Source organism: Colossoma macropomum, unplaced genomic scaffold (assembly GCF_904425465.1).
Source record: "Colossoma macropomum unplaced genomic scaffold, Colossoma_macropomum, whole genome shotgun sequence".
Lineage (NCBI taxonomy): Eukaryota > Metazoa > Chordata > Actinopteri > Characiformes > Serrasalmidae > Colossoma > Colossoma macropomum.
The window spans coordinates 29,463,324-29,488,917 of NW_023494802.1; the positions used below are offsets into that span (position 1 = coordinate 29,463,324).

Here is a 25,594-nt window from a genome sequence, read left to right on the forward strand (position 1 = left end):
AATCTAATCAGTTTATTCTGAAATTAACTACAGATAATAGGTTAAAATGCTCTATTCCTGATCAGGTTTCTTCTCCTACATGCAAAGTCCTTATAGCATGCAAGACCCCTGAGTGCATGGCGAAGTCACTCTGATGGTAGATTTAGCATCTGAAAACAGATAATCTGTATTTAAAAAACTTTATAAAATATCAAAAATATGTTGTTTAGTTTATAATATTTAAATCTTTATTACTATTGTATAAAAAAATGACATATATTGACATGATTTGAAACTTTTCATCAATCATATTTACATATACTGACCAGTCACCTTGTATTTACACTCATTGTCCATTTTATCAGCTCCACTTACCATACAGGTGCACTACCACAGAGTAAGTATTATTTGGGTGGTGGATCATTTTCAGCACTGCAGTAACACTGATGTGGTGGTGGCCTGTTAGTGTGTGTCGTGCTGGTGCCACCTTGTAGAAGTAAAGTCAGAGACAGTAGCTCATCTGCTGCTGCACAGTTTGTGTTATTCATCCTCTTGTCCTTCATCAGTGGTCACAGGACACCGTTGGCTGGATATTTTTGGTTGGTGGACCAAAAAAGCTGGTGTTTAAAAACTCCAGCGGCACTGCTGTGTCTGATCCACTTACACCACTCACACTCACACACTAACAAACCACCACGTCAGTGCTGAGAATGATCCACCACTCAAATAATACCTGCTCTGTCCTGTGGTCGTCCTGACCTTTGAAGAACAGTGTAAAAGGGGGCTAACAAAGTATGCAGAGAAACAGATGGACTACAGCCTTTAATTGTAGAACTACAAAGTGCACCTATACAGTAAGTGGAGCTGATAAAATGGACAATGAGCGTAGAAACAAGGAGGTGTACTTAATCAATGACACTGACACAAAACCTCACATCTCCAAAATGGTAACATTACAGGAGAAAGAAAAAACTTTCTAAACTTAATGGACGTTAATGCAGAAATGAAGGTCAGCTTTTCAAATTTTGTCAGAAAAGGCCAGAAAAGGAGATACAACGTTTTGTCCCGACAGAGACATTATATATTTACAGTACTATACACAGGTTTTAGGCACCTAAAAATCAGAGTAAGTCATTTATCTGGGCATTAAACATTTCTTTGCTCTGAAAAACATTAATATTAGAGTAAATACAACAATACTTGCTGGTCAGGGAATTTCGAGGGAATGGCTGGGGTACCTGGGAGAAATTTAGAACCAGACTTATTTCTCCCATGATATCAAGATTTTTACTATCTGCATCTGTTATAATGATGTATGGTAATTTTACAAGTAAAAACACACTTACTGCTGAGATAACTGATTTTTAATAAGTTGCTTAGGTGTCTGTGTCTCTGTCTCTCTCTCTCTCTCTCATATATATATATATATATATATATATATATATATATATACACACACACACACACACACACACAGTTTTTATATAAAAAATAAAAATTTGCATGCCTGTAGTGGGGCGGCATTTTGTTACTATATAAATCAACAACAATTTTTTCCACATTATCCTTAAAAAACATTCGATTTAGAATCTACACTTGTATCTTCATTATCTCTTTTATACATTTTTACAGCTAGCAGCATGAACGCTCACAGGGGATAGTAACCATAATGCTTCTTGGCTATATGTAACGTGAAATTCCCTAGATGCTTTCCACAGTTATCTCCCACTGACAGTCGTCTGACAGCCGTTAACATCTTCTGACAGTCCGTCACGTAAACTCACATGTCTGGGAATTCTAACAGTAATATCAACAGATATCAACATTACATAACTAACTACACAACAGAAGACAGTCTTGACAGCTCTGACTGAAGATAGATCACCGCAGTGGTTTCTGGTCCCAGTCTTGGGAATTCTGCTCAAAACAGGCAGCTCATGACAGGTTTGGATTAACAGACGACTCCAGCGTTTTCAACCTGATCTCCACCTCCTCCATCTATGTTTTACCACTGATTACCGCAAATGATCATTTTAACGTGATTCCCGAAATTTAGAACGGAAAACTCAATTAAAGGGTTCCGGCTTAAAACTTCATTTTTAATATGCTATTTGTTGTTAGGTAATATTCTGTAGCACAGCATTGTATCCCTCAGCCTCACTGGTTTTCATGTTTCTGTTCATCAATGTTCTCTCACTATATTACCCAACATGCCTTATGGAAATACAACAGAGTATTTGGCAATCCCTGTGGTGTCAACCAATCCTGACTGCTAGCCTAGCCACTGAGCTATAGGCTAATAATACAACCACCAATTCTGCCATTATTCAGAAAGAAAATGAACACCAGAGACAATTTTTAAGCCTTTTAGCCAGAGAAAAGTAGCCAAATTCAGGTAAAGTGTCCAGATAGCCAGCAACCTTGATAACCTTAGCTGTGAGCTTGTGGACGTATCTAAAAAGTAATTATTGTCTTTTGATCCTTATTGTAATGTAAAGACAGTTATTACAATTATACAACTGCAATAAGATACGTAACTTCTCAGCATTAATGTTAGCTACCTGGCTTCCTTCTGCAATGGCCAGCTAGCAGAAAAAAAAAGAAAAAAATCAAGTAGCCCACCCACTGAAAACCCACCATAAAACAGCTATTGTTTTATCTCCCACCTTCAAGATACATCATCGGAAGGGGGTTTTCCTAGTCTTCCTAGTCTAAGAGGCGAGTAGGTATGCGTGTTCCTTTAAGAGGAGCCGTTGGTTTGCTGTATTCTGTAAAGGAATGCTTGTACTTGGTAACTATATGAACTACAAACATTACACTGTAACAATACAGGTTTCAGGATGAGGTAGACATGAAAGAATGTCTTACCAAAGCTGTTCTTGTGAAGTGTTATCTTTGATTCACTGGAACAATACAGTAAAAAGCAGTTCCAGTAACTTTTGGTTCCTTATAAAGTTGCACCATCAATCAGGAACCTGTGAAAACTCCACCATCTCCACTACAATGGTAAAAAATGATCCTCTCCCTGAAAAAAGATCAGTCCATTCTCTGAAAGAGAATGCATATTTACAAATTTACAAATCTTTGACTGAGGGATTCACAAACAGTTCTGCATAAACTGGCCAAAAAGCTTCTATTCTCAGTCATTGAGTTTTGGTTCTTTTTCTATGTAAAAGAAATTATTGTACATGGTAACTGATATATATAACACAGATGCAGCAGACAGATACTAGCCTCTTTCTGCAGGCCTCCTTGTGGTCATTCTGCCAGTTTAACCAAAATCGAGTCGGTATTTTGATTTATATATCAAATAAAAATATATTCTTCCCCGTCACTCTGTTATCAGATTCATTTTGACATTGTTAGCTCTTTGTGTATGAAATGTGACTCTGTGTTGAGCTGCTAGTGAGCAATGAGGAGTGAAAGGGGAGGAGTAAGATCCCCCTGCTGTGAAAACAATTCACACCTCTACACAAAGATGGCCGCGCCGAGATAAAACGGAAAATTATGTATGTAACAAAAAATCGTGTACAACTGTCATATAAAGAGTAGTGTTTAAACACAGTAAAAACACAGAAAAATTAGTTCATTTCTGGTCTTGTGGTCACATTTTCATCAAAATATTCCCTCAGTGTTACTGAGGAAACAAATGCACATTGAGGGACCTTCTGTAAAATAGGCAGAAACTGTTTTTTTTCTGGGTACTGTGAAAAGTTTTTAGGGTGAAAAACACTGGAGCATTGCTTTAAACAGCAGAGAATGATGATGAATGTTTTGTGGTAAGTGATATTACATGTGCAGAACACTAAACTCCCCAGCACTTGAGACTAGGAGCTCTGGGTTCGTGACCGTTCTCACAGTATGAGATTTACGGTCGATATTGAGCAGAGAAAGACGGCTCCGTTTTGGCCGAGGTGGTTTCTGCTCAGGTCCAGTTCTGTCAGGCCAGTGGTGTTTGAACTCAGAGTGGAGGCCAAGATTTCACAACTGCTCTCTGTGAGGGAACAGTCAGAGAGCCTGCAACGTAGAAGAGAAGATGAAAAAGAAAACTGTTACATGAAAATACCATGAAAATTTGAATAGACTATGTTACATAACCGTTCCCCTCATATGGTAATGTCCAGCTGATAGAGGCTGAAAATGGTGTAGATCTACGTCATGGATGATGTGATTTCTGTACGGGGTAGGGTAGGCCTGGGTGATAGTAAAGCAATAATTATCTAACTCAATATCAATAATGAGTGTTGGAGGTATTTTTGATAAAATGATTGAGCCATTCTGTTCCTTAATCCAGCAAAGACTTGAATTTTGAATAATTAGTGCTTCCGTACACTAGGTGGTGCTGTGCAGGTTTACGAAAAGTTAGCTAAGCAAGCTCCAGACCTCTAAGGATGCGTTGTCATTTTGTAGTCATTGATATGGCTAAATAAGGAATGTTTCTTTCTATGAGAATTTTTAAAAATTGCACTTGTGGTAAAGAAAATGTGATACCTTTGTGCTGTTTACATTTTCCCCATGAATATCACCAGCTCTTCTGAATTATGAGGTCATTAAAAATGTCAAAATGCGAATATTACTTCATGCAAGCTAACACTGTGCACTGAAATGACATCATAAGACTGGCAACCTCACTAAAATACTCCACCCAAAACAGCAAACTTTGACAAATGTTGTAGTTAAGAAGCTTTGGCAGTAGTAGTCCCCAGTTTGAGTATCTGGTATTGATAGAATAGTGCTGAGGTTTGGTGGTAGACTTACTTTCATGTAATGTCATTTCAATATTTGCATTTTGACTACTTAAAGACCTTTTAACTCAGAGGATCCAGCGATATTTGAGGGAAGAATGTACACGGTACAAAATGTATTGGCCTTGTATCGTGTTGTTTACCACAGAATGCGATAGCAGTTCATTTTTCCCAAAAAGAGGAAACAGCTTGGACCTGGTTCCTTATTTGGGCGTAATGTCATCTATAAAATGAAGCACAACTTCAGAGGTCTGTTTTCATAGTTTGAAATGGAGGTAGAGTAAAAAAGCCCATGGCATTTGAGGAAAACATCTCAGAACAGGAGGAGACAGAAGCAAAGAGGTCACTCATCCAGAAGCAATTCACTTAAGAAAGTCTCACAAAATGCAAAATGAAGATTGTTCATGCTCTATATTGATAATAAAGGTAATTTTGTATATTCATTTTGCATCTTATACCAGAATAAAGCTTTTGTTTTATTCAAGGTACAATTTTCTATTCTATTCTTTAAATGAAGCATTAAGAAAATCATACAGTAACTACCAACAATTATCAATACTGAATGACATGAAAAAACCTATTGTAACAGTTTTATTTTTGGAGGTATTGCCCAGCCTTACACTCATAAAAACATGGTTCTTCAAGGGTTATTTAGTAAAGGGAATGGTTCTATTAAGAACTGTAGTTCTATATAGAACCATTTCATGCTTAAATGGTTGTTCACATGGTGAAATAGCTTGATATCATAACGATAGCCGAATAGCAGAATTTCTATATAGAACAGTATACAACACATTCTCCATTAATCTGAAGAACGAGCTGACCATGCAAAGAACCTTTTAAGCCTGCAAATGGTTCTCTGAGTGTTCACAGTTCTATATAGAACCACTGTCTTTACTAAAGAACCCTTGAAGAATAAGGCAGTGTAAGGGCAGGGCTTTGAGTTACTCCGGTCATTTACAAGGATGTGAAGACGTGATTGCAGTCTTATTGAACTGTATGTCCTGGTACCTCAAAATCTTCAGGGGTGAAAGTCCACTTTGTAGTCCAATGAAGAGTGACCTTACTCCTTCATCTCCGATATTATTACTACTCAGACTCAGTTCTCTCAGACTTGAGTTCTGGGTGAGAGTTGTGGAGAAGGAGGTGCATATTTCTGAGTCAAGGCTGCAAGTGTCCACGCTGTATGGGCAGATAACAATTCTGATCATACACAGTTATCATTAATCGTCTTTATACAGGAAGATTCACTCGAAAGAGGCCCCGAATATTCTGTAATAACTCTCGCTAGGATGAAGCAATCTGAACGAAACAACGTGCACCGTGTTCCTCAGTATATGGAGCTTCGAACAAGCCGGGATGCCCCTGCGTCGGAGTGATGAGGAAGGCACCGGACAGCCGTCACGACGCTTAACCTCCGTTTGCAACTTCCAGGTGCATACCCTGGTACCCCTTCATGTGTCTGGCAGAAAACGGAGATCACTTCCAGCATTGCATGTAATGCAATTGATTACACATACGTCAAGGTATGTAGCATATTTTTTTGGTTCTGATTACTTCATCCTAATGGGAGTTACAACAGAATATTCAGGGCCTCTTTCAAAAGAATCTCCCTGTATTATTAGAAGAGACTGAAGGCTTCAGAAAAAACTAAAAAAGAAAAAATTAATATGAACTAAAGAGTCCAGTTGGACTGCAAGGGCAAGTCTTGTAATTATAGTGGAGTTATAATTAGAGGGTTGTCAGGTGTCTGGCTTTGGACTGGACAGTTCAAATTTGAGCTCCGTTGTCCGATGTCTGGTTGATGCTGTACATTTTAACGTCTCACTCTAAATGAATTCCATGTGTTGAAGTACATAAAGTGTCATTGTAGCCCTGTCACTGCACGCCTCTCTCTCACTCTCGCTTCTTCTTTACATGCACATGGGCATGCATGAGCAATGGTTTTCAAACACAGGGAGGGTTTGCTCTGTGGCTGTGTGTCAAATAGCATATACTTCACTGACCTATACCAAAGTAATGCGGTTTAGTATGGTAGTATACGGTTTGAGACACAGTCTATGTGTGTATAACTCAGCCAGTTTGCACTGTAGTCCATGTAGTTACTGACTGATAACCTTCATATGTAATAAGCCTGGGATTTTAAGGGGTTAACCTGTAATGTCCTCATAGAAAACATATAATCCATAATGTTAACAGAACATATGAAGAAAAATGTAATGAAATAAATAAAGCAAAGACAATTACTGGAAAAAAAAAATGGTATGTCATCTCAAATAGACTTGCTTATGTGATTTCTGACTCTAAATTTCAGTATTTAAGATGGCTGCTACTACGGTTGACATCAAGCACATTTTCTAAGCTGCACTGAAACTGTGAAGTGGTGCTTACCGGGTTCAGCACTTACCACAGTGTTTGAAGGGCACAGGTCTGCTGCTGCAGTGCTGAAAGCAGCTCCCTCATTCCCTTGCTGCTAGGAAAGTTCACACTCACATCCAGCTCTTTCAGGCAGGTGGGGCTTGATTTTAGAGCTGAAGCTAATGCTGAGAAACCTTTCTCAGTGAATCTGCAATTAGACAGCCTGCAGAGGGAGACAAATCTCTCTTCATAAAAGGACAACAGCATCTTCAATGGCATGGATAAGCAGAAACAAATGTAAATGAAAATTTTATTCATTAAAGTAATAAAAAACAACAAAAGAAACGTGGTAAGTAAATATAGACACAGAATTACATATAAAATGATATAAAGAATAAGTATTTACACAAACCTTAATTTCTGTAGCTTGCACTTCTTCAGGTCATAAGCGAGTAGTTTCACTCCTGTGTCCTGCAGGTCATTGTCACTCAGGTCAAGTTCTTTGAGACAGCAGGACACTGAGGTGGATGCACCTTCCAGAATTTTACAGCTTTTCCAAGTTATGTTACATTTTTCTAGCCTGGAAAAACATCATTAAAAATAAAATTAAATAAACATTTAGCCTGGGCTTACCTACAGATTATTATAGGCTGAGTAGACGTAAGTATAAGCTTAAAAAGTGATTCTTCTCAGAGCTGGACAGACATCATTAACAACTCTGCCACCAGCAAAAGTGAGATGAATACAGCAATTGCAAAAAACCTAGAAAACTGCAGTAGCATATGGTAGCTTTGTCTTTAGGTACCTTTCTAAGCATAACTATAAAATTATATTACTTTATTTTATGTCACTGAGCTTCAGAAGACATAATGGGGAGTTCCATTGATTTTTTAAAATTCTGCATTATCAAATCACTAAGATCACTCAGAGTGGTTTGATGTGAAGTGCTTCGTTCTAGAGAAATATTTAAAGCCTTTAAAAGCTCCCTCACAGATAGTTAATATATGAAATGGTTATGAATATGCTGCCTGATTCCTGACACATTGTTTTATGATGAGTTTTGCAATACGATTTTGGCCTAAAGTGTACTTTTGAAGCCATTCATGCTGGAAAGGTACATGCAGGGTGTTGTGCAAAACAGTCCCCAAAGAAAGTTAGTTTTCAGATTTTCTACTATTTTAGCATCATCAACAATAGATCTAAAAACTTCGATGGTGGTTTTGGATATAAAATAAAATTTGCTTTATAGATATTGTGACCCCTGGTTCCTATCAATATCGCTGTAAAGAAGTCTGAGTCAGTAAGTTTCTCTACAATGAAACATTTCACATAAACCCACTCGGAAGGACTTTGTTTACGTCTCAGTTATTGTTTGGTGCAACTTTCACCAAACAATAGCCTGATTAGCAATATATTATGTAGATTATTCAACACAACACCTACATATTTATTATGGCAAATGGTTCATAGGATTGGAGCTGGCTCTAAACAGGCAACAGCTTATGGTACGCACTTAACTCACATGCTGCACTATTAAAATAAGGGAGCGATGCCACAGTAGAACCTTTTGGTTTCCTAAAGAAACCTTTCCATTGTTTAAAGAACTTCAAAATAATGTAAAGGTTCTACATCAATTAAAGGTTTTTTTTTTCCTAGAACTGTACATAAAAGTTAATAACCAATTAGGAACCCTTATTTTATAAGAGCGTAGAACTAAACAAGTGTCTTATCAGCTTACCTCAGGTATTCAATTTTACAGTTGTCATTGCTCAGTAATGCAGAGAAGACTCCTGCTCCTAAGTCCCCTATTCTGTTGACACTCAGGTCCAGATTTCTAAGGTGGCATGGTTTGGCGTTTATAGCCGATTCCAGAAAAACACAGCCTTCCTTTGTCATACTGCAACCTGAGATCCTGTATTAGATCAGAACAAGGAAGCACTGAAAACACAAATACTGTTTTTGTTTGTTATTTCATTGTACCTTTACCTTGTACCTTGTACCTGTAATTGGTACATAATTTCTACTGCGATAATATACAGAGTTGTCAGTTTATTAGGTACACCTGACACCTAACTTGTTGCTACATTCACTGACCATTTGATCTGAAACAGCTACCATGTAGGTGCAAATTAAGGACCACCCTAGAACCAATGATCAGATATTATTATATTATTCTCAACATTGCAGTTTCATTTTGCTTTTCAAAGCTAACAGACGTTCACACTATTTCAGCATGGAACAAACTTAAATATGACATTCTTGTACAAATTTGAATGTACCATTTATTTGCTACATTTTATATACTAAAAAAAAACAGTGTGCAAACATTTGAGTGCTTAATCAGCTGATCCACAACTGTTATTTTTTGTAAGGTCTCAGAGTTTATTTGACTTGTTTAGACCTTAATCCAAATCAAGTGCAGACAACAGCCAAATGTAATAAATTATGTGACCCTTCAAACCTCTCAGTGTTGTGCACAACAGTCGTACACTCATCAGACAAAAGCTCATTAAGTGACTGCCTGAGGATCTAAAATGAAAGAAAACTGACTTATCTACATAGCAAGAGAAGACTATAAAATACAATAAACAATTTTCAGCGTCTGAAATGCCATCAAGAAACAGAAGTTAAGGGTAATACAAGATTTGTAAAACAAAAAAAAAAAATCTGCTTGCAGCCTGCGCAGGTATGCAAAGCAAAACCCCCATATCACTGCCGAGGACCTACAGAAAGATTTGTCTTGCACACAAATAGTGATGCACTGGCCCACTGCTGTTGGACAAACATCATCTACAGCATCATCAGAAGGTAACTTTAACTGTGATTGCATCAGAGTTGTTAAGATCTGAAGTACGATCAAACAGAGGCATTTTGGAAACAAGTACTGTAGTCTAATGAAACAAAAACTAAACTCTTTGGTTACAATCAACAAATGTATGTTTGGAAAAAAGGAGCAGCATTTGATGAAAAGAACAGCTTGCCAGCTGTTAAGCATCTACCATTCTTTGGGGATACATGGCAGCCAGTGCTGCAAGCACTGCAGGGGTAGATGTAAGAATGCACTGCACTGAATTTCAGCTAATTCTGTAAGCTAATGTTACACAGTTGGTAACGAAATTTAAGTAGGAGTTGAATATTACAATGAAAGATCCAAACATGTATTAAAATCAATCTTGAACTACAAGAAATGAAAGATTATGGTTTTGAAATGGCCTTCATCGTCCCTAGACTCCAATATTATGAAAATCTGCAGATCTTTAACATGATGTGCATGCAAGTCGACCTGAATTAGAAGTGTTCTGAAAGAAAAAAGTGGAAACAAATTCCTAAATCAAGAGAAAAGGACTGCTAGCTGGCTACAAGATACTCTGAAATCAAAGAGGTTCTTACTTAAACCTGACTGAAAGGTCATCCAAATTAGCAAAAATGTGTCATATTTAAGTTAAGTTTGTTCCATGCTAAGGTGGTTCTTTTTACTTAAAAAGTCAACAGATCGTGTAATGCTACTTTATTGGTATCACTGCTCCAGTGAGAATCTTCAGTAACTGAATACCTTCAAAGTGCATCCATATGGTTGGTTTTTGTTAAAATGATGTAAGGCATATGGTACGAAATAAACTGTAAACTCGGTGTAGGCTGAAATGCACTCATCACTACTAAACTCATTAAATTGATTAAAAATGAAATAAAACAATGACATTAATACATCAAATACACCAAACAAGAGAAGGTTCACACAAAGCACCTCAGTGTCTCGAGCCTACAGTCAGGCAGAAACGCTAAAAGCTCAGTAAGTGCGTCGTTTCCAGTAGGATTGTAGCTCAGGTCCAGCTCTCTCAGGTGCGAAGGGTTTGATTTTAGAGCAGAAACGAGGGCTGAGCAGCCATCTCTTCTGATTCCACAGAACTGAAGTCTACAACAAGACACGGAAAACAATGATTATTAATATATTATTGAAACATAAGGATAATAACAAGACAGTGTTTAATATAATACAGGCCTAATATACAGAGTCATGAACTTCTGAATTACTGGTGTCATAGAGGAGTTCAGTATGTTCAAGGTTGATTGCAAGACTTATGAAGAGCAAACAACCTTCCGTGCCACTGGATTTCTGTATCAAAAGTGCTGTTCAGTAAAGGTATTGTGCAAAAATCTGTGTATGCATTGATCATTTTTTCACCTGATTATTGCAAGAAAGTTGAAAAACAGGATGTTCTACAATCTACAGCTGTTCCAAGTAAATTTCTATGATTAAAAAGTGGATTTGAGTTATGCTTTGTTAACTTTCTGTCTTTGCTGTCCATTTTGTGCTCACTTAGCTACTGCCATGCTATATGCAACTAACATGCTTGATAAACGTTGCTTTACCCGGTTTGACTCTAGAAATGAATAAACATCCTTTTTTATCATCTTTGTTCAAGACCAGCTCCCGTTCCTCACAGCGGACACTCCATCTCAGTTGTAATCACCTGGCACTTGCCACAAGTACACCACAAAGTTCCTGTCGTACAAGGATTCATAGGCCATCGAGTCACTGGTGGGTCCAGCGTCCAGCTTATGCATTATGTACTCAAGTTCAAACATATGTTTGGGGCTCATTTGTGCTGAAAAATGTGGCTGTCAAAATCGTAATCAGACGTTTATTTTGTATTTACAGACTAAGGTAAGTCACAGTGTGTTCATATTGATTTTTCTGTGTGGAGCAAATGAAGATCTGGACGCCTTTTAAATGGGTTGGGAGACGTTATGTATTTATGGAGACGAGTTTGTTCCAGTGTTTGTTAGCAACATTAGCCTAGCATCTCCTTTTGTAAACTAAAGAAGCACGTGTCATATCAAAAATGTCCTGGCTGCTTGACTGCATCTAGGGTAAGTGATAAATCATGCTCATTTGTGAATTTACACAGAGAAAGGTGTAACCAGTCTAAATTCTTAAAGGTAAACGAATACACAGACAAATTCTAATCGTCTGTTTCCACATGAGCTAACATTATTAGCCTAGCCAGATCATATTTCACCCAATACCTTATAACTTGAAAACATACCTACTGTTTTTTGTTTGGTCTGCACTTTTGGACTTTTAGTTTGGTCCGAACCATATTAGGTGTGGTCAAAGACCAAAATTTAGTCTGACCAAAAAGGTGGTCTTGGTCCAGATCAAACTGAACCATGGTTTGGTTCGTCCGCTGTGTGAAAACACTTCTTGGATGGTTCGGACTTTCAGATAAATTATAGGAAGTTAAGGCAGGCTATCGTCTCTAATTAAAAATGAACCACGGCAGCACACAAAGAGAGGAGGAGATGAAATATGTTATTGTAATTTTGTCCAACGAAAAAGGCAAAAGTCAACTTGAAAAGGCTCATAAAAACGCAGAAACTTTTACCTTATTTTCAGAGAGAATGAGAGAGATATTCATTTTTCTCCATCCTAACGGAAATGGCTACCCACCAAATTGACAACACCCTGGCGTCAGACGCACTCTCCTTGCATATAGGGAGACACAGCCCACGTAGGTGATGACGATGGGACGTAGGTGTGTCATGCAAAGTTCTTCAGTCCGCTCGCTAAATTGCAGTGTGAAACCAAAACTAACCAGATCAAATGTATACAATGTAATAAAAACATGAACCTTGGTTCGGACCTTGGTCCTGATTTTTAGGTGTGAAAACACCTAAAAGTTAGCTGTCACCAAAAGTTTTATTCTTATGTGCTATAACTATGCTTTGTACTGTTTGCTACCCAGCCCCAGAGACTTCTGCCAGTGCAGCATGAAGCTGTGTGTGGTAGCCTTTAGCCGGCCGCAGTAGTCTTTCTATGTTTCCTTTTTTTTGGACTAAACAGTTAAGAATCTCAGATCAAAACATAAGATGCAGGCTCCACACTACTCTATCTTGCTTCTTATGCGAATGTATAATGTTAGAGACAAGCTAAAATTCTAATTTACTATTTGATTTTTTAAACTTTCGCAACAGACTCATCCCTAATTTATGCCACAATGAAACAGGAAGCCATGTATGACCACTTGTCTCAAGCCTTGGTTGTACTTAACTAAAAGGTAAAAGGTGCCCATTATTGTGCCGTTACCATTCAATTCAGTTTACTCATGTTTTTAATCACTTAAACGTTCAGTCTAAGTGATTAAAAACCAAAACTTTTTATCTTTACTAAGTGTGCCATTATTTCTGTGGGAGCTTACTTCAGTGTCTCCAGCAGACAGAGTGGATTTTTCAGGCCACTGCAGAGTTGCTTCACTCCTTTGTCCTGCAGGTCATTATAACTTAGATCCAGTACTCTAGTAGCACAAGAGTTTGAAGCAAGAACAGCTCCCAGTGAATGACAGATTGCCTTTGTAAGGTTACATGAGGACAATCTGAAAGACAAAATCACACACAGTTAAATCATTTTCACAATTACAGCAAAAATAATGCAGCATCAAATGAATATTTTACATGTACACAGTCCTCAGTTTGTCCCAAGTGTAGTCAATCAGCCAAGACATGTTTGATACAAGACCAATGCAGCCTACAAGTAATGAAAGCGTATATCCCCTCAACTGAACCATAGCCTCAAACTGTGTGGAGTCATGTAAGTTAATGTACCATGATTTATGTCCGTGTTTTCTACAATGCTAATTGGGGTACAAGCTTCCATTACTTATTAGCTACATTACCCTCTTAGCTACAGGGCGAAACTAAAAGCCAAACATGTCTTGGCTGGTTGACAGGAAAATCTGTACATCAAATTTTTTGCAGAACTACAATACTGGGCAAAAGTCAGAAACCACCCTTTTATTTCTTTAATTTCCAGTCAAAACTGCTATTAAAAACAAGTTATTATTTTCAGCATCAGAAGAAAAAGCAGAAAACAGTTCTTTTGAGGAGACTCACTTTCAGTTTTCAAAGAAATCTACAGGGATATTTCCCACACCTCCAAAGTTCAGTCTTAGAAGTTGGTTGCATTTTCAGCTTCTCATGAACACATTCAGTGATGACTGAGGTCTGGGCTCTGGAGTGGTCAGTCTATTGTTTCAAGAATAAGTATAACAGCAGCTTCTTTGTTTGATTTGCAAATGCTTTTGTTTGTTTTTTTATCTACTTCCTTTTCTTGTTAAGAGCTTCTTGACAGCTACACATCTGTCCATCCTTCCACTGTGACTTTGTGTACTCACAGTGGAAGGATGGACAGAAAGACCTGTGGATTTTTTCACATCTGGAGCAAGAGTGGAGCTTGATTTTCTCCTCTCTCTCAAAGATAAAAGTTTGTAGTGCTGTTTATCTGATGGTGAAAGGGCTTTAGTGGTTATAAGGAGTCCCATTTTCTCAGTATCTTTTCTGAATTCCAGGCTTGGCCTGTTTTTTCACTTGTTTCCCCTTCTTGATGCAAGTGGATTCTCTTACATCTAATCTTCTCAGAACTATTTCTAAAAATGAATAACTTTTAGTTATGTAGTTAGGAAATTAAATAAATGAAGGGTGGTCTCTGACTTTTGCACAGCACTGTATTCATTTATTATAACTTCAGTGATAATCATACTAACATGACAGTCCTGGATGCTTTGGCTACAGGCTTCAGCCTCTTATATCCCTCGTCCGATTGGACATATTTCCCCAAGTCAAACACTTCCATCCTCTCATCACTGGTCAGCAACACAAAGACCAGAGCTGACCACTGCGCAGGTGAAAGGTTCTCTGAGGAGAGATTCCTTGAGCTTAGATAACTTTGGATTTCCTTCACGAGGGAATGGTCGTTAAGCTCGTGCAGGCAATGGAACAGATTGATGGACTTCTCGGGCCTGAGGTTCTCACCAAGCTTCAACTTTATGTACTGGACTGTTTCCTGGTGGCTCTCTTCAGCACTCACTTCCTGCGTCAGCAGATCATGCAGAAGATTCTGACTGGATTCCAGGGACAGGCCAAGGAGGAACTGGAGGAAAAGATCTAAGTGGCCATTCTTTGAGCACAAAGCCAGGTCCACTGCACTCTTATGCAGGTCAAAAAGTGTTGAGTTTAAACAAAGCTCTTGAAAGTTAGCATCTGGCTCTTGAGACTGGTCTTTGAAGCTAACCCAGCTTAAGTATACAAATAAGGCTGCGAGATACTCCTGGAAGCTTAAGTGCACGAAGCAGAAGACCTTACTTTGGTACAGTTCCTCTCTGAAGATTTGTGTGCACACTCCAGAGTAGACCGACGCATCTTTGACATCGATGCCACATTCCCTCAGGTCTTTTTCATAAAAGATCAAGTTTCCTTTGCATAGCTGCTGAAAGGCCAGCTTTCCTAGTGAACAAATGTTTTCCTTCGTCAAGCAAGGATCCATGTCATTACCTTCCGTGTACTTTTCGTTCCTTTGCACCGTCTGGAAAATCAAGAAATGCGTGTACATTTCGGTCAGAGACTTGGGCACCCGTCGGCTCTTGGCTTCACGTAACAATCTCTCAAGCACGGTGGCCGAGATCCAACAAAAGACAGGTATGTGGCACATGATATGGAGGCTCCGGGAAGACCTCACGTGTTGGACGATTCTGCTGGCCACACTCTCATCACTAATCTTTTTGTAGAAGTACTCCTCCTTTTCTCGGTCGTTGAACCCTCTCACCTCTGTTACTTGGTCAACACACCTGGCAGGCAACTGGTTAGCAGCTGCAGGTCGGGAAGTAATCCAGAGGAGAGCAGATGGCAGCAGGTTCCCCATGATGAGGTTTGTCAAAAGAACATCCAGTGACATTGGCTTAGTTAAGTCCGAACACATCTCGTTGCTCTTGAAATTTAATGGCAAGCGACATTCGTCCAGGCCATCAAAGACAAAAACGACTTTGTATTCTTCGAGTACGGAGAGTCCTAAATCTTTCATTTCTTTAAAAAACCTGTGGAGAAGCTCCTCTAAGCTGAACTGTTTCTCAATCATCAGATTCAGCTCTCGGAAGGGCAATGGGAACATAAAATGGATATCTTGATTGGCTCTTCCCTCAGCCCAGTCCAGGATGAACTTCTGCACAGAGACCGTTTTTCCGATGCCAGCTATACCTCTGGTCAGCACTGTTCTAATAGTTTTTTCCTGCCCTGGTAAAGGTTTAAAGATGTCGTCCAAATTGATCTGTGTCTCTTGCACCACTGAACCCCTATAGGACGCTTCCATCTGTCTCACTTCATGATCGCTGTTGAGTGTTCCGCTTCCGCCTTCGGTGATGTAGAGTTCTGTGTAGATTTTGTCGAGATGGGCTGGATTTCCCTGCTTGGCGATTCCTTCAAATATCCGCTCGGTCTTGCTCTTCAGGCTATGCTTTAAGCTCTTTTGCTGTGAGAATACACGTTCAACTAAATAAGAAAGAAAGAAAGAAAGTGCATTATAAAACAAACAAGGGTGCTTTGCTTTAGTAAGCTATGAAAACACAAGAGCAAGAGTGTAGATCTTACGTTTGACTAGTTTTTCTACAAGGTCCGTCTCCTTCATGCCCTTTAAAATGTGCATGGCGATCTTTAGAGATGCTTCTCTGGCATCTCTGCCATCCTCATCTTCTTCTGAAATCTCCATGCCTCCTGTGTAATCTGGGCTCAGAATCCGACTGATTTTCTTTATCTCCTCCTTCACAAAACCAATAAACCGCTCCTCGAAAAGCTAATATGAACAATAAAAATCATTAGCGGAGATACTTCCACAGCCAACATATATGAGACATTAGAATAATTCCACTGGATAGTCAGAAATTGATCATTTTGTCTAGTATAATTTAACAGGACTTCTAGTACTGTGTAAAAGTCAGAGACCACCATTCATTTATTTAATTTCTAGACAAAATGGCCATTAAATTTAAGTTACTCATTTTTGTTTATGAGAAGATTAGATAAAAGACAATCTACTCGTATTAGAAAGAAGAAGGAAAAGGAAGAGAAAAAATAGGAGTTTACAAATCTGGAAAAGATATAGAGAAAATAACACAACCAAAACCATCGCAATCAGATAAACAGCACTTAAAGCTTTCGTTTTTGAGAGAGAGGAGAAAATCAAGCTGCTTCAGATCTGAAAACATCCACAGGTGTTTCTGTCCATCCTTCCACTGTGAGAAGACAACTCAGCACTATGGGTGTGAAAGGTTGTGTAGCTGTCAAGAAGCCCTTACTGAGAAAAGAAATAGACAAAAAAGAAGACAGAAGCTGCTGGTGTTCTCAGAACAATGGACTGACCATCCTAGAGTCCAGACCTCACTGAATGTGTTTGGGATTTCTTGGATCGTGAGAAGCAGAAAATGAGAAAATAAGACTGAACTTTGGAGGTGTGGAAAAATATGCCTGCAGATTTCTTTGAAAAAGTGAAATTAAGTCTCCTGGAAAGAATGGAAGCTGTAATAAAGCCAAAGAGTGACCACACTAAACACTGAAAAGTTGTTGAGGCTCCAGCGTAATTCCATTCAGTTTTGACCAGACATGAAATAAATAAATGGTGATTTCTGACTTCTGCACAGGACTGTATGTAGGTAAATGAAACTGTCCTGTTAAATCTATAAACATGTATTTACGGTTTATACAGCATTTGCTGACCTCACCCTTAATGTGGCAGAGAGATACAAGTCAGACTCTGTGCCTGATCTCGCTAGCTGGTCTCTACAGAAACAAAACAAAAAAAACATCATGGCTTAAGTTCATTCCTTCATGGCAACAGTTTATCCACACTGATGGATGATAATGCACCACGTCACACGGACAGTATTGTCATCAAAAGACTCCATGAACATGACAGTGGGTTTTTGATGCTTCATTGCCCTGAACTCTCCAGATCTCAGGCCAATCAACACAAAAATAATTTTTGACCAAATTCAAATCACAATATTCCCTTTTCTACTTACAAACACCAGTGGTATCAGTTTAACCTTCTATTGCACATAGTAGGAGAACAATGTTTAAAAATAATGTTTTTATTTTTTCCCGTTGCACAAAATTTAAATCAAAAACAAATTTTAGAAGTAATGCATGCAAGGGGTTTCTTTAAAGGTGTGCTGCCTTGAGGCAACATTGTGCAACAATGGATAGCAATGGTACAGAGTGATTTACAGCCGCGTAGATTTTTGTATCTAAATGTTTAGCATGAAACTGAGTAACTACACAATTTGTTGATACTATAAAAAACAGAAAATATTACTATATCATGCTTTTTTCAAAGAAACCATATTTACACGTTATCCCCTAGTTGAGTAGTCTTTTGTTTTCTTGAACATTAACAATCATTTAAAACCACAAATGAGAGTTAAAACTGTGCTTAAACCTAATAAAGAATCATGTAACTTTCAAATAAAGAGAATTGACATTAATTTTCTGAACAAAACTAATGAATCTAGTAAAACATATTGGATGCTGACTGCTACATGACATTATGAACTGGAAGGGGCTTCTAGCCTCTGAAACTGCATACACGTTAGATACTTTATAAGCTTTCAATATAGGCAAAAACACAAAATGCTTCTAAACAAAAAATAATTCTAAATGAAGAATTAAACAATAACTGCAACGTTCCATGGCATGGCTGCATAACTGACACTTCACCTGCTACTGGCTAAAGTCTTTCCACTGTCGCACAATGTTGCTTCAAGGCAACAAACATAATTCAGCAGTTTCTCAGAACATAAAAACGATTTAAATGATACTGAATATCAAAAAAGAACTTCACAATCTAACAGATGTGAATCATATTTCTGGATGTCTGAAAAATGACAAACACTTGCTTTTCTGAGGGAGACTGTCTGTAGAGTGTATCGTCTACAAACTTTTTTGGTTTATTCAAACTGTAGTGAGGAAAATGGGTTTGTTGTCCTTAGGCAACATTATGCAATAGAGGCTTAGACTTTAGAAGAATTCTGTCTTTCGGCAGAATCTCTCTGCTTACTTCAATAAGCTAGGAGGTATAAATAATCTCCATAAATTTACAACGTGTGTTTGTTAATGCTGGCAACTACTGAAAATTTTAAGGGTTGAACTGTGAGTAAATTAGGACAGTCCATTACACAACCTTTGGTCAGCAAGAAAATCTGCCTTGAAAGAGCTTGGTGCATCCATTGAACGGTCATGCTTCATGGACAGATGGCTGGAAGTGGGTGAACTCGCTCTCCTTTGCCGGACACTTAAGAATAGATAACACTGCATTTCAATATAAAAATAAAATAAACACATAAGAAAAGGAAAAGAACAGTTTAAATGCCAGAGAGGGAACCTCTGTTCTGTGGACCCGACTCCCTCTTTAAATGTGGTTGGTGGATCCATTGACTGGTCACTCATCATAGACACACAGCTAGGGACAGATGAGCTTATTCTCCCTTGGCGGACCCTTAAAAGCAGAAAATTCATGACTTCATTGACAAACAAGTAATGCAATAAGCATAAAATTGTTTGTAAAACGTCCCCCATAAAGCAAAAAACAGTCATAGGCGATTACCTCTGCTCACTGCGAGAGATTCTATCTTTTATTGTAATTGGTGGATCCATTGAATGGTCACTTTTTAAGGACACACAGCTGGGCATAGGGGCGTCTGAGTCTATCTTGTTTTCACTGAACAAAAATGGAAATGGAAAAATGGAAATCATGTTTGTGTTACAGCTTAAAGTCATGGCCCACTGAAAAGTAGCATTAACTCTGTGGAAGGTGTTTTAGGTTAGAGGAAGAGCTCACCCGTAATGTTGCTGATAACTGCAATCCAGTAGCTGCCACTTAGCATAATGTCATTTTCATCGTGCTAACTGGTGGCTAGGCATTAGCAACATTAGCGTTATTGACAAAACCCTTCAGCAAAGTCTGGCAATTTTCCCTGCTCTACTAAACACTAGAAAATGGATCAATATAGTACCAAGAAAAGGTTCTGTGACCCGTAATAACAGTGGAATTCTTTTCGGGCCATAAACTTCTTTTCAAAAGTTTGGAGTCAATAATATCCATTAATATAAAACCAATTTTGTTGTAGGTGCATGTATAAAATGATTATAATAAGATGCTAACCCTCCACAATTTCACAGATTTCTAATAACTGGTAGGAAGCTGTGAAAAATGAAAAAATGTAAGATGGACAATGAACAGAGCTGTAGATCTCATAATGACTGAGCTGTATAACACTGAAAATGAAGTCAAATAAAATCAATATCCAGAATGCCTTATATTTAAGAAATGGTCATCAAATCTTGAAGAACATAATCCACCAATAAATGAATATAAATAGCCTATTAACTCCTTCACATTCCAGGCTTATTATTCAGTAACTTGAACAGTACAGTATTGTGACACATTTCTTTATAGTAAAGATACACATTATCACACTGCCCAGCCCTACGTCGACCTACTCAAATCAGAAGTACAAACAAAATTCAGGTTTCAGCATGGCTACTACTGTCTTCTGCTATGCGATGTACTTTTGTCCATTTTTTAAATTAACAGTAAGTCATACACAGTCAGAAACCATCTAAAAGAGACTACTGGAGATTGCTTAACAGCTTGAGGAAAATATGTGATGATTCAGGCAAGCAGCGTGCACTATGCTAACTGGAAGCGTGTAATCGTTCATTACTTGTTAGCTATATTATCCTTGTAGCTCAAGTGGAAAACTAAAGAAGCAAACTTCAGACACTGAACTTGTTTGATCAACTGTGTGGGGTCAGAGGTAAACTGTGCAAATGTGATTTTTCTTTAAGAAACTGATAGGCAAAGCAGGAAATGTACTGTATTGCTTTACCTTTGCTTGGGAGTAACACCTCCATCCTGGAGTGTGATTGGAGGATCCATGGACCAGTCGCTCTTCATGGATATACAGCTGGGTTCAGGAGAACTGGCTCGCTCATCCTGAGTGACCACATCAACACTGGATGGCAGTAAGAATAATATTGTGTTTATTCAGCCTGGGACATTGCTGACAACATCAGATTTTTAAATTGTCCTTTTGTGCTGAACTGATGTTTCCTTTTAACTGTGAGACCTCAGCTGATTTAAAATCAGAGTATGAAAGCAATTTTCAATCAGTCGGATAAACCGCAGAGACATAAGCCACTGAGCTTCACTATGTGCACTATTTCAATTCTGCACCAACAAATTTGAAGACTACTCAGAAGAATCTGCTTAAAAACACACTTAAAATGATGTTTCTTCAAGGGTTCTTTAGTAAAAAATGGTTCTCTAAATAGAACCATGGACACTTAAAGAACCCTTTGCATGATTAAAGGGTTCTTTGCATAGTGAAATCGCTCTTCAGATTGATGGAGAATGTGTTGTGTATGGTTCTATATAGCACCAAAGGAGGTTCTTCTGTTACGATGTCAAGCTTGTAATAATAGAAGAACCCTTTTTGGTGCTAGTACAGAACACTTTTCAAAAAGGTTCTACATAGAACCATATGCAACACATTCTCCATCAATCTGAAGAACCATTTCACCAAGCAGTCCCACAGTCACAGTCCAGAGTCCAGTAATGAGAGTCTGTTGCAGATTTGGGTCACACAAAGGCAGTTATTCAGAATCTGCAAGCACAAAATGATGAGACTTGTACCTGAAACCTATTAGAACTTGTCAATCCCTGCAATACATACATGTCTGACACTTACACCAATCAGGCATAACATTATGACCACCTCCTTGTTTCTACACTCATTGTCCATTTTATCAACTCCACTTACTATATAGGTGCACTTTGTAGTTCTACAGTTACAGACTGTAGTCCATCTGTTTCTCTGCATACTTTGTTAGCCCCCTTTCACCCTGTTCTTCAGTGGTCAGGACCCCCATTGGCCCTCACAGAGCAGGTACTATTTGAGTGGTGGATCATTCTCAGCACTGCAGTGACACTGATGTGGTGGTGGTGTGTTAGTGTGTGTTGCACCGGTCTGAGTGGATCAGACACAGCAGTGCTGCTGGAGTTTTTAAACACCTCAGTGTCACTGCTGGACTGAGAATAGTCCACCAACTAAAAATATCCAGCCAACAGCGTCCTGTAGGCAGCGTCCTGTGACCACTGATGAAGGACTAGAGGATGAATAACACAAACTGTGCAGCAGCAGATGAGCTGTCGTCTCTGACTTTACATCTACAAGGTGGACTGACAAGCTAGGAGTGTCTAATAGAGTGGACAGTGAGTGGACACAGTGTTTAAGAAGTCCAGCAGCACTGCTGTGTCTGATCCACTCGCACCAGCACAACACACACTAACACACCATCATCACGTCAGTGTTACTGCAGTGCCTATATAGTAAGTGGAGCTGATAACATGGACAATGAGCATAGAAACAAGGAGGTGATCATAATGTTATGCCTGATCAGTGTATATTACACACAGACATAGAGTACTGTGAAAAAGTCAGAGACCAGTCAAAACAACCATTATTAAGTACAAGTTACTCATTTTTGTCAGGAAAAATACAGAAACAAATACTAAACAGAAGCCTCAACAACTAAATATAATACCAGATTTTTCAGTATTTAGTGTGTCCATGCTTTACCTTTATTACAGCTTCCATTCTTTTCAGGAGACTCACTTCAGTTTTTCCAAACAAAATCTGCGGGGATATTTTTCCACACCTCCAAAGTTTTACAAGTTGGCTTCATTTTTTGCTTCTAACAATCCAAGTAATCGCAAACATATTTAATTATTTTGAGGTCTGGACTATCTGGTGGCCAATCCATTGTTCTGAGACCACCAGCAGCTTCTTCGTTTGGCAAAATTTTGTTTAATCTGCAAATGTTCTTTTTTTCTATTTCCTTTTCTCAGTGAGGTTTTTCTTGTCAGCTACACATCCTTTCAGACTCATAGCGCTGAGTTGTCTTCTCACAGTGGAAGGATGGACAGAAGCACCTGTGGATGTTTTCAGGTCTGAAGCAGCTTGATTTTCCCCTGTCTCTCGAAGATGAAAGCTTTAAGTGCTGTTTATCTGATAGGGACAGTTTTGGTGTCTACCAGGTCTTGCATTTTTAATCACTTTTTACCAGTTTTGTTTTTCATTATTTTCCTTTCGCTTTCTCCTTCTTTACACAAGTGGATTACTTTATATCTCATCTTCTCAAATGAATAACTTGTACTTAATTGCAATTTTCACTTTCACTAGAAGTTAAATAAATGAAGGGTATTCTCTGACTTTGACACAGTACTTTACACACACTATATGTCTCAAAGTAAACAGACACCTGTTTTAATTAATGAATGCAGCTCCTTTAAGGAGCTAATACCCCTGTGTTCAACTGAACACAGCTTGTATAATTTCCATAGATGAGCACTGCCAATAGAATGGGATGCTCAGAAGCAGACACACATTAGCCTAAGGTCACCATGCCCAATGAAAAGTGTTGACTGGAAGGGTACAAAGCCCCCCAGCACTGGGCTGTGGAGCAGTGGAACTGAGTTCTCTGGAGAGATGGAGCTCCATCCAATATCTTTGTGATTTGTGAGCCAGAACTGATCATCCAACATCAGTACCTGACCTCACTAATATTCTTGTGCCTGAAAGCAATCAAATCCTCACAGCAATGTTCCAACATCTAGTGCAGGGACCTCCAAACTTATCCTCAAGGGGCCTGCAGGCTTTCATTCCAAAGGAGCAGGGGCACAACTGGTTCCACTTGTTTAAACAGTTGGTCAAACAGCTGATCAGGTGAGCTCCTGCTTTGCTGGAATAAAAAACCTGCACCCACGTCGGCCCTTTGCGGATAAGACTGGACACCCCCGATCTACAGTAAAGCCTCCTCAGAAGAGTAAAGACTGTTACTGCAGTAAAAGGGGAACAAACCCCCTATTAATACCCCTGATTTCAGAAGAAATGCTGGATGAGCAGGTGTCTACAAAGTTCTGGACATACACAGTAATGTACACACTTACCTGTCAACCCTTTGAAGGGTGTCATGTTTTGTAAGTGAACTATTTCCATCCTCATCTTCAGAACCCAAGGAAACATTTGCTTCAGACGTGTTCTCGTCCCCCATTTCTCTCTCACTGAGGCTCCAGCTGTTGAAATGAAATTAGATTGAAATTAGATTGACAGTAAGCCTCAGGGAGCACGAACCTCACCACACTGCGGACACAATGAAGGCACACTGAAATCCCCAATCAGTTTACTCAGTTCATTGTTTACAGTGCAACTCGAATGGACCCTTCTGATACAGCTGTACACCAAAACTCCTCACACCACTTCAGTACTCTCTCTATGTAGCACTTAGCGTGAAGGAATATAAGGTAACCAACACCTGTCCCTGTACAGACTGTGAGGCTGTCTCTGAGTGAAAGGTAAGCTAGGCTAGTCTGTTATATAACCTCTGTCTTCATCATGAAGCTCTAACACGGACAGTGACGACTGTGAACAAAGGCTAACCGGCACTCACTGCTCAGCTGGGCTCCTACTGCAGATAAGCGGCGCTGGACGAGCTGCTGTTCACTCTCCACTCTGTTCACTCTCCTCACTCTGTTTACTGTGTTCACTCTCCACTCTGTTCACTCTCCTCACTCTGTTTACTGTGTTCACTCTCCACTGTGTTCACTCTCCTCCCTCTGTTTACTCCGTGAGTTTCGGTTTCGTTTCATGTTTCACACCAGGAAGAGATAAAATTACACCGAGTAAAGTTTTATTAAGAAAGTCTCTTTTAAACGCTCGTCTACTAACGCTAAGATTTTAAGATAAATCTCAGTCAGTCAGTCAGTCTCTCTCTCTCTCTCTCTCTCTCTCTCTGACACAATCACACACACAAACACAGACACGTCATAACAACAGGAATAAAAGTCCTTCACCCAAAACAAACAAAAAAACAAACAAACAAACAAAAAAAACAAACAAACATATCTAATCAATATTTCCCAACTTATGTTACCCTCATGAACATGATAAGTACTGGGACCCTACTTGAAAAAATGAAAACTTAAAATTTTGTTTTGGACATGCAAACAAACACTGTGGATGCCTGCTTAATGATTAAAAATACACCTGAATTATTTAATTGATATAACATTGATTTATCATAACATTTATGCGACCAAATTCTCTGTAAGATGTGAACATAAATGTATATTTTTTTTTGTTCACAATTTTTTCTTTTCACCATCTGTACAGTCGTATGCAATTGAAAATAAGTTAACATTTCCTGTACAGAGAACACAGTCAAATAAGGTTTTCCGCGAGTTTTAATAATGAATTTTTATTTTGCTGGATGTAACATACTGGGGGTGGGGATGGGGGGCGTAAAATCTAAATTTATGTTTAATTGTTTAATTAATATGTTAAATTGTTAAATTCAGCAAATAAACAAAAACCTTGCATTAAAATGTGCAGAATTGTGTTCTCTGTGGAGAATATATAAACTTATTTTCACCTAGAAAATCAACAACGCATACATATATATATATATATATATATATATATATATATATATATATATATATATATATATTTGCAAAGTGTACTATTTTAGAATTGTATCTCACGTTGCGTTTTTTCTTACTTGTGCCAAATAACACTCAACAGTTACACATGGCAGTAGTGAGAATTAGAGTAAAAATCCCCAAAAACTTT

General features: G+C 38.5%; 1 protein-coding gene across 2 annotated transcripts; it reads right to left on the reverse strand.

The window, feature by feature from the left end:
* Nucleotides 1–859: 859 nt before the first annotated feature.
* LOC118822819 (NACHT, LRR and PYD domains-containing protein 12-like) lies at nucleotides 860–24,751 on the reverse strand. 2 transcript variants are annotated; one of them, XM_036592119.1, is made up of 16 exons: nucleotides 24,414–24,751; nucleotides 23,914–24,039; nucleotides 20,792–20,917; nucleotides 19,507–19,620; nucleotides 19,285–19,398; nucleotides 19,084–19,194; nucleotides 17,627–17,684; nucleotides 16,500–16,701; nucleotides 14,624–16,400; nucleotides 13,283–13,456; nucleotides 10,828–10,995; nucleotides 8,821–8,994; nucleotides 7,495–7,662; nucleotides 7,132–7,305; nucleotides 5,736–5,906; nucleotides 860–3,996 (listed from the first exon to the last, which is right to left on the reverse strand). In XM_036592119.1, exons 2-16 carry the CDS (start codon nucleotides 24,015–24,017, stop codon nucleotides 3,834–3,836), a joined length of 3,798 nt encoding a protein of 1,265 aa, XP_036448012.1. In that variant the 5' UTR covers nucleotides 24,018–24,039; nucleotides 24,414–24,751; the 3' UTR covers nucleotides 860–3,833. The 2 variants fall into 2 exon arrangements, with proteins under 2 accessions (XP_036448012.1, XP_036448013.1); XM_036592120.1 differs by lacking the exons at nucleotides 19,285–19,398; nucleotides 19,507–19,620; nucleotides 20,792–20,917; nucleotides 23,914–24,039; nucleotides 24,414–24,751 and having other exon boundaries at nucleotides 17,622–17,684; nucleotides 19,084–19,121.
* Nucleotides 24,752–25,594: the final 843 nt, after the last annotated feature.

What these genes read in the sequence shown, in the direction of transcription:
- LOC118822819 (XM_036592119.1), bottom strand. Translation starts at nt 24,017, where the DNA reads ATGGGGGACGAGAACACGTCTGAAGCAAATGTTTCCTTGGGTTCTGAA. An exon ending in GGTGTTACTCCCAAGCAAAG is followed by an intron (nt 19,621 to 20,791) that starts GTAAAGCAATAC and finishes ATTTTTGTTCAG; the next exon opens with TGAAAACAAGATAGACTCAG. An exon ending in TCACCCCTGAAGATTTTGAG is followed by an intron (nt 3,997 to 5,735) that starts GTACCAGGACAT and finishes TCTACGTTGCAG; the next exon opens with GCTCTCTGACTGTTCCCTCA.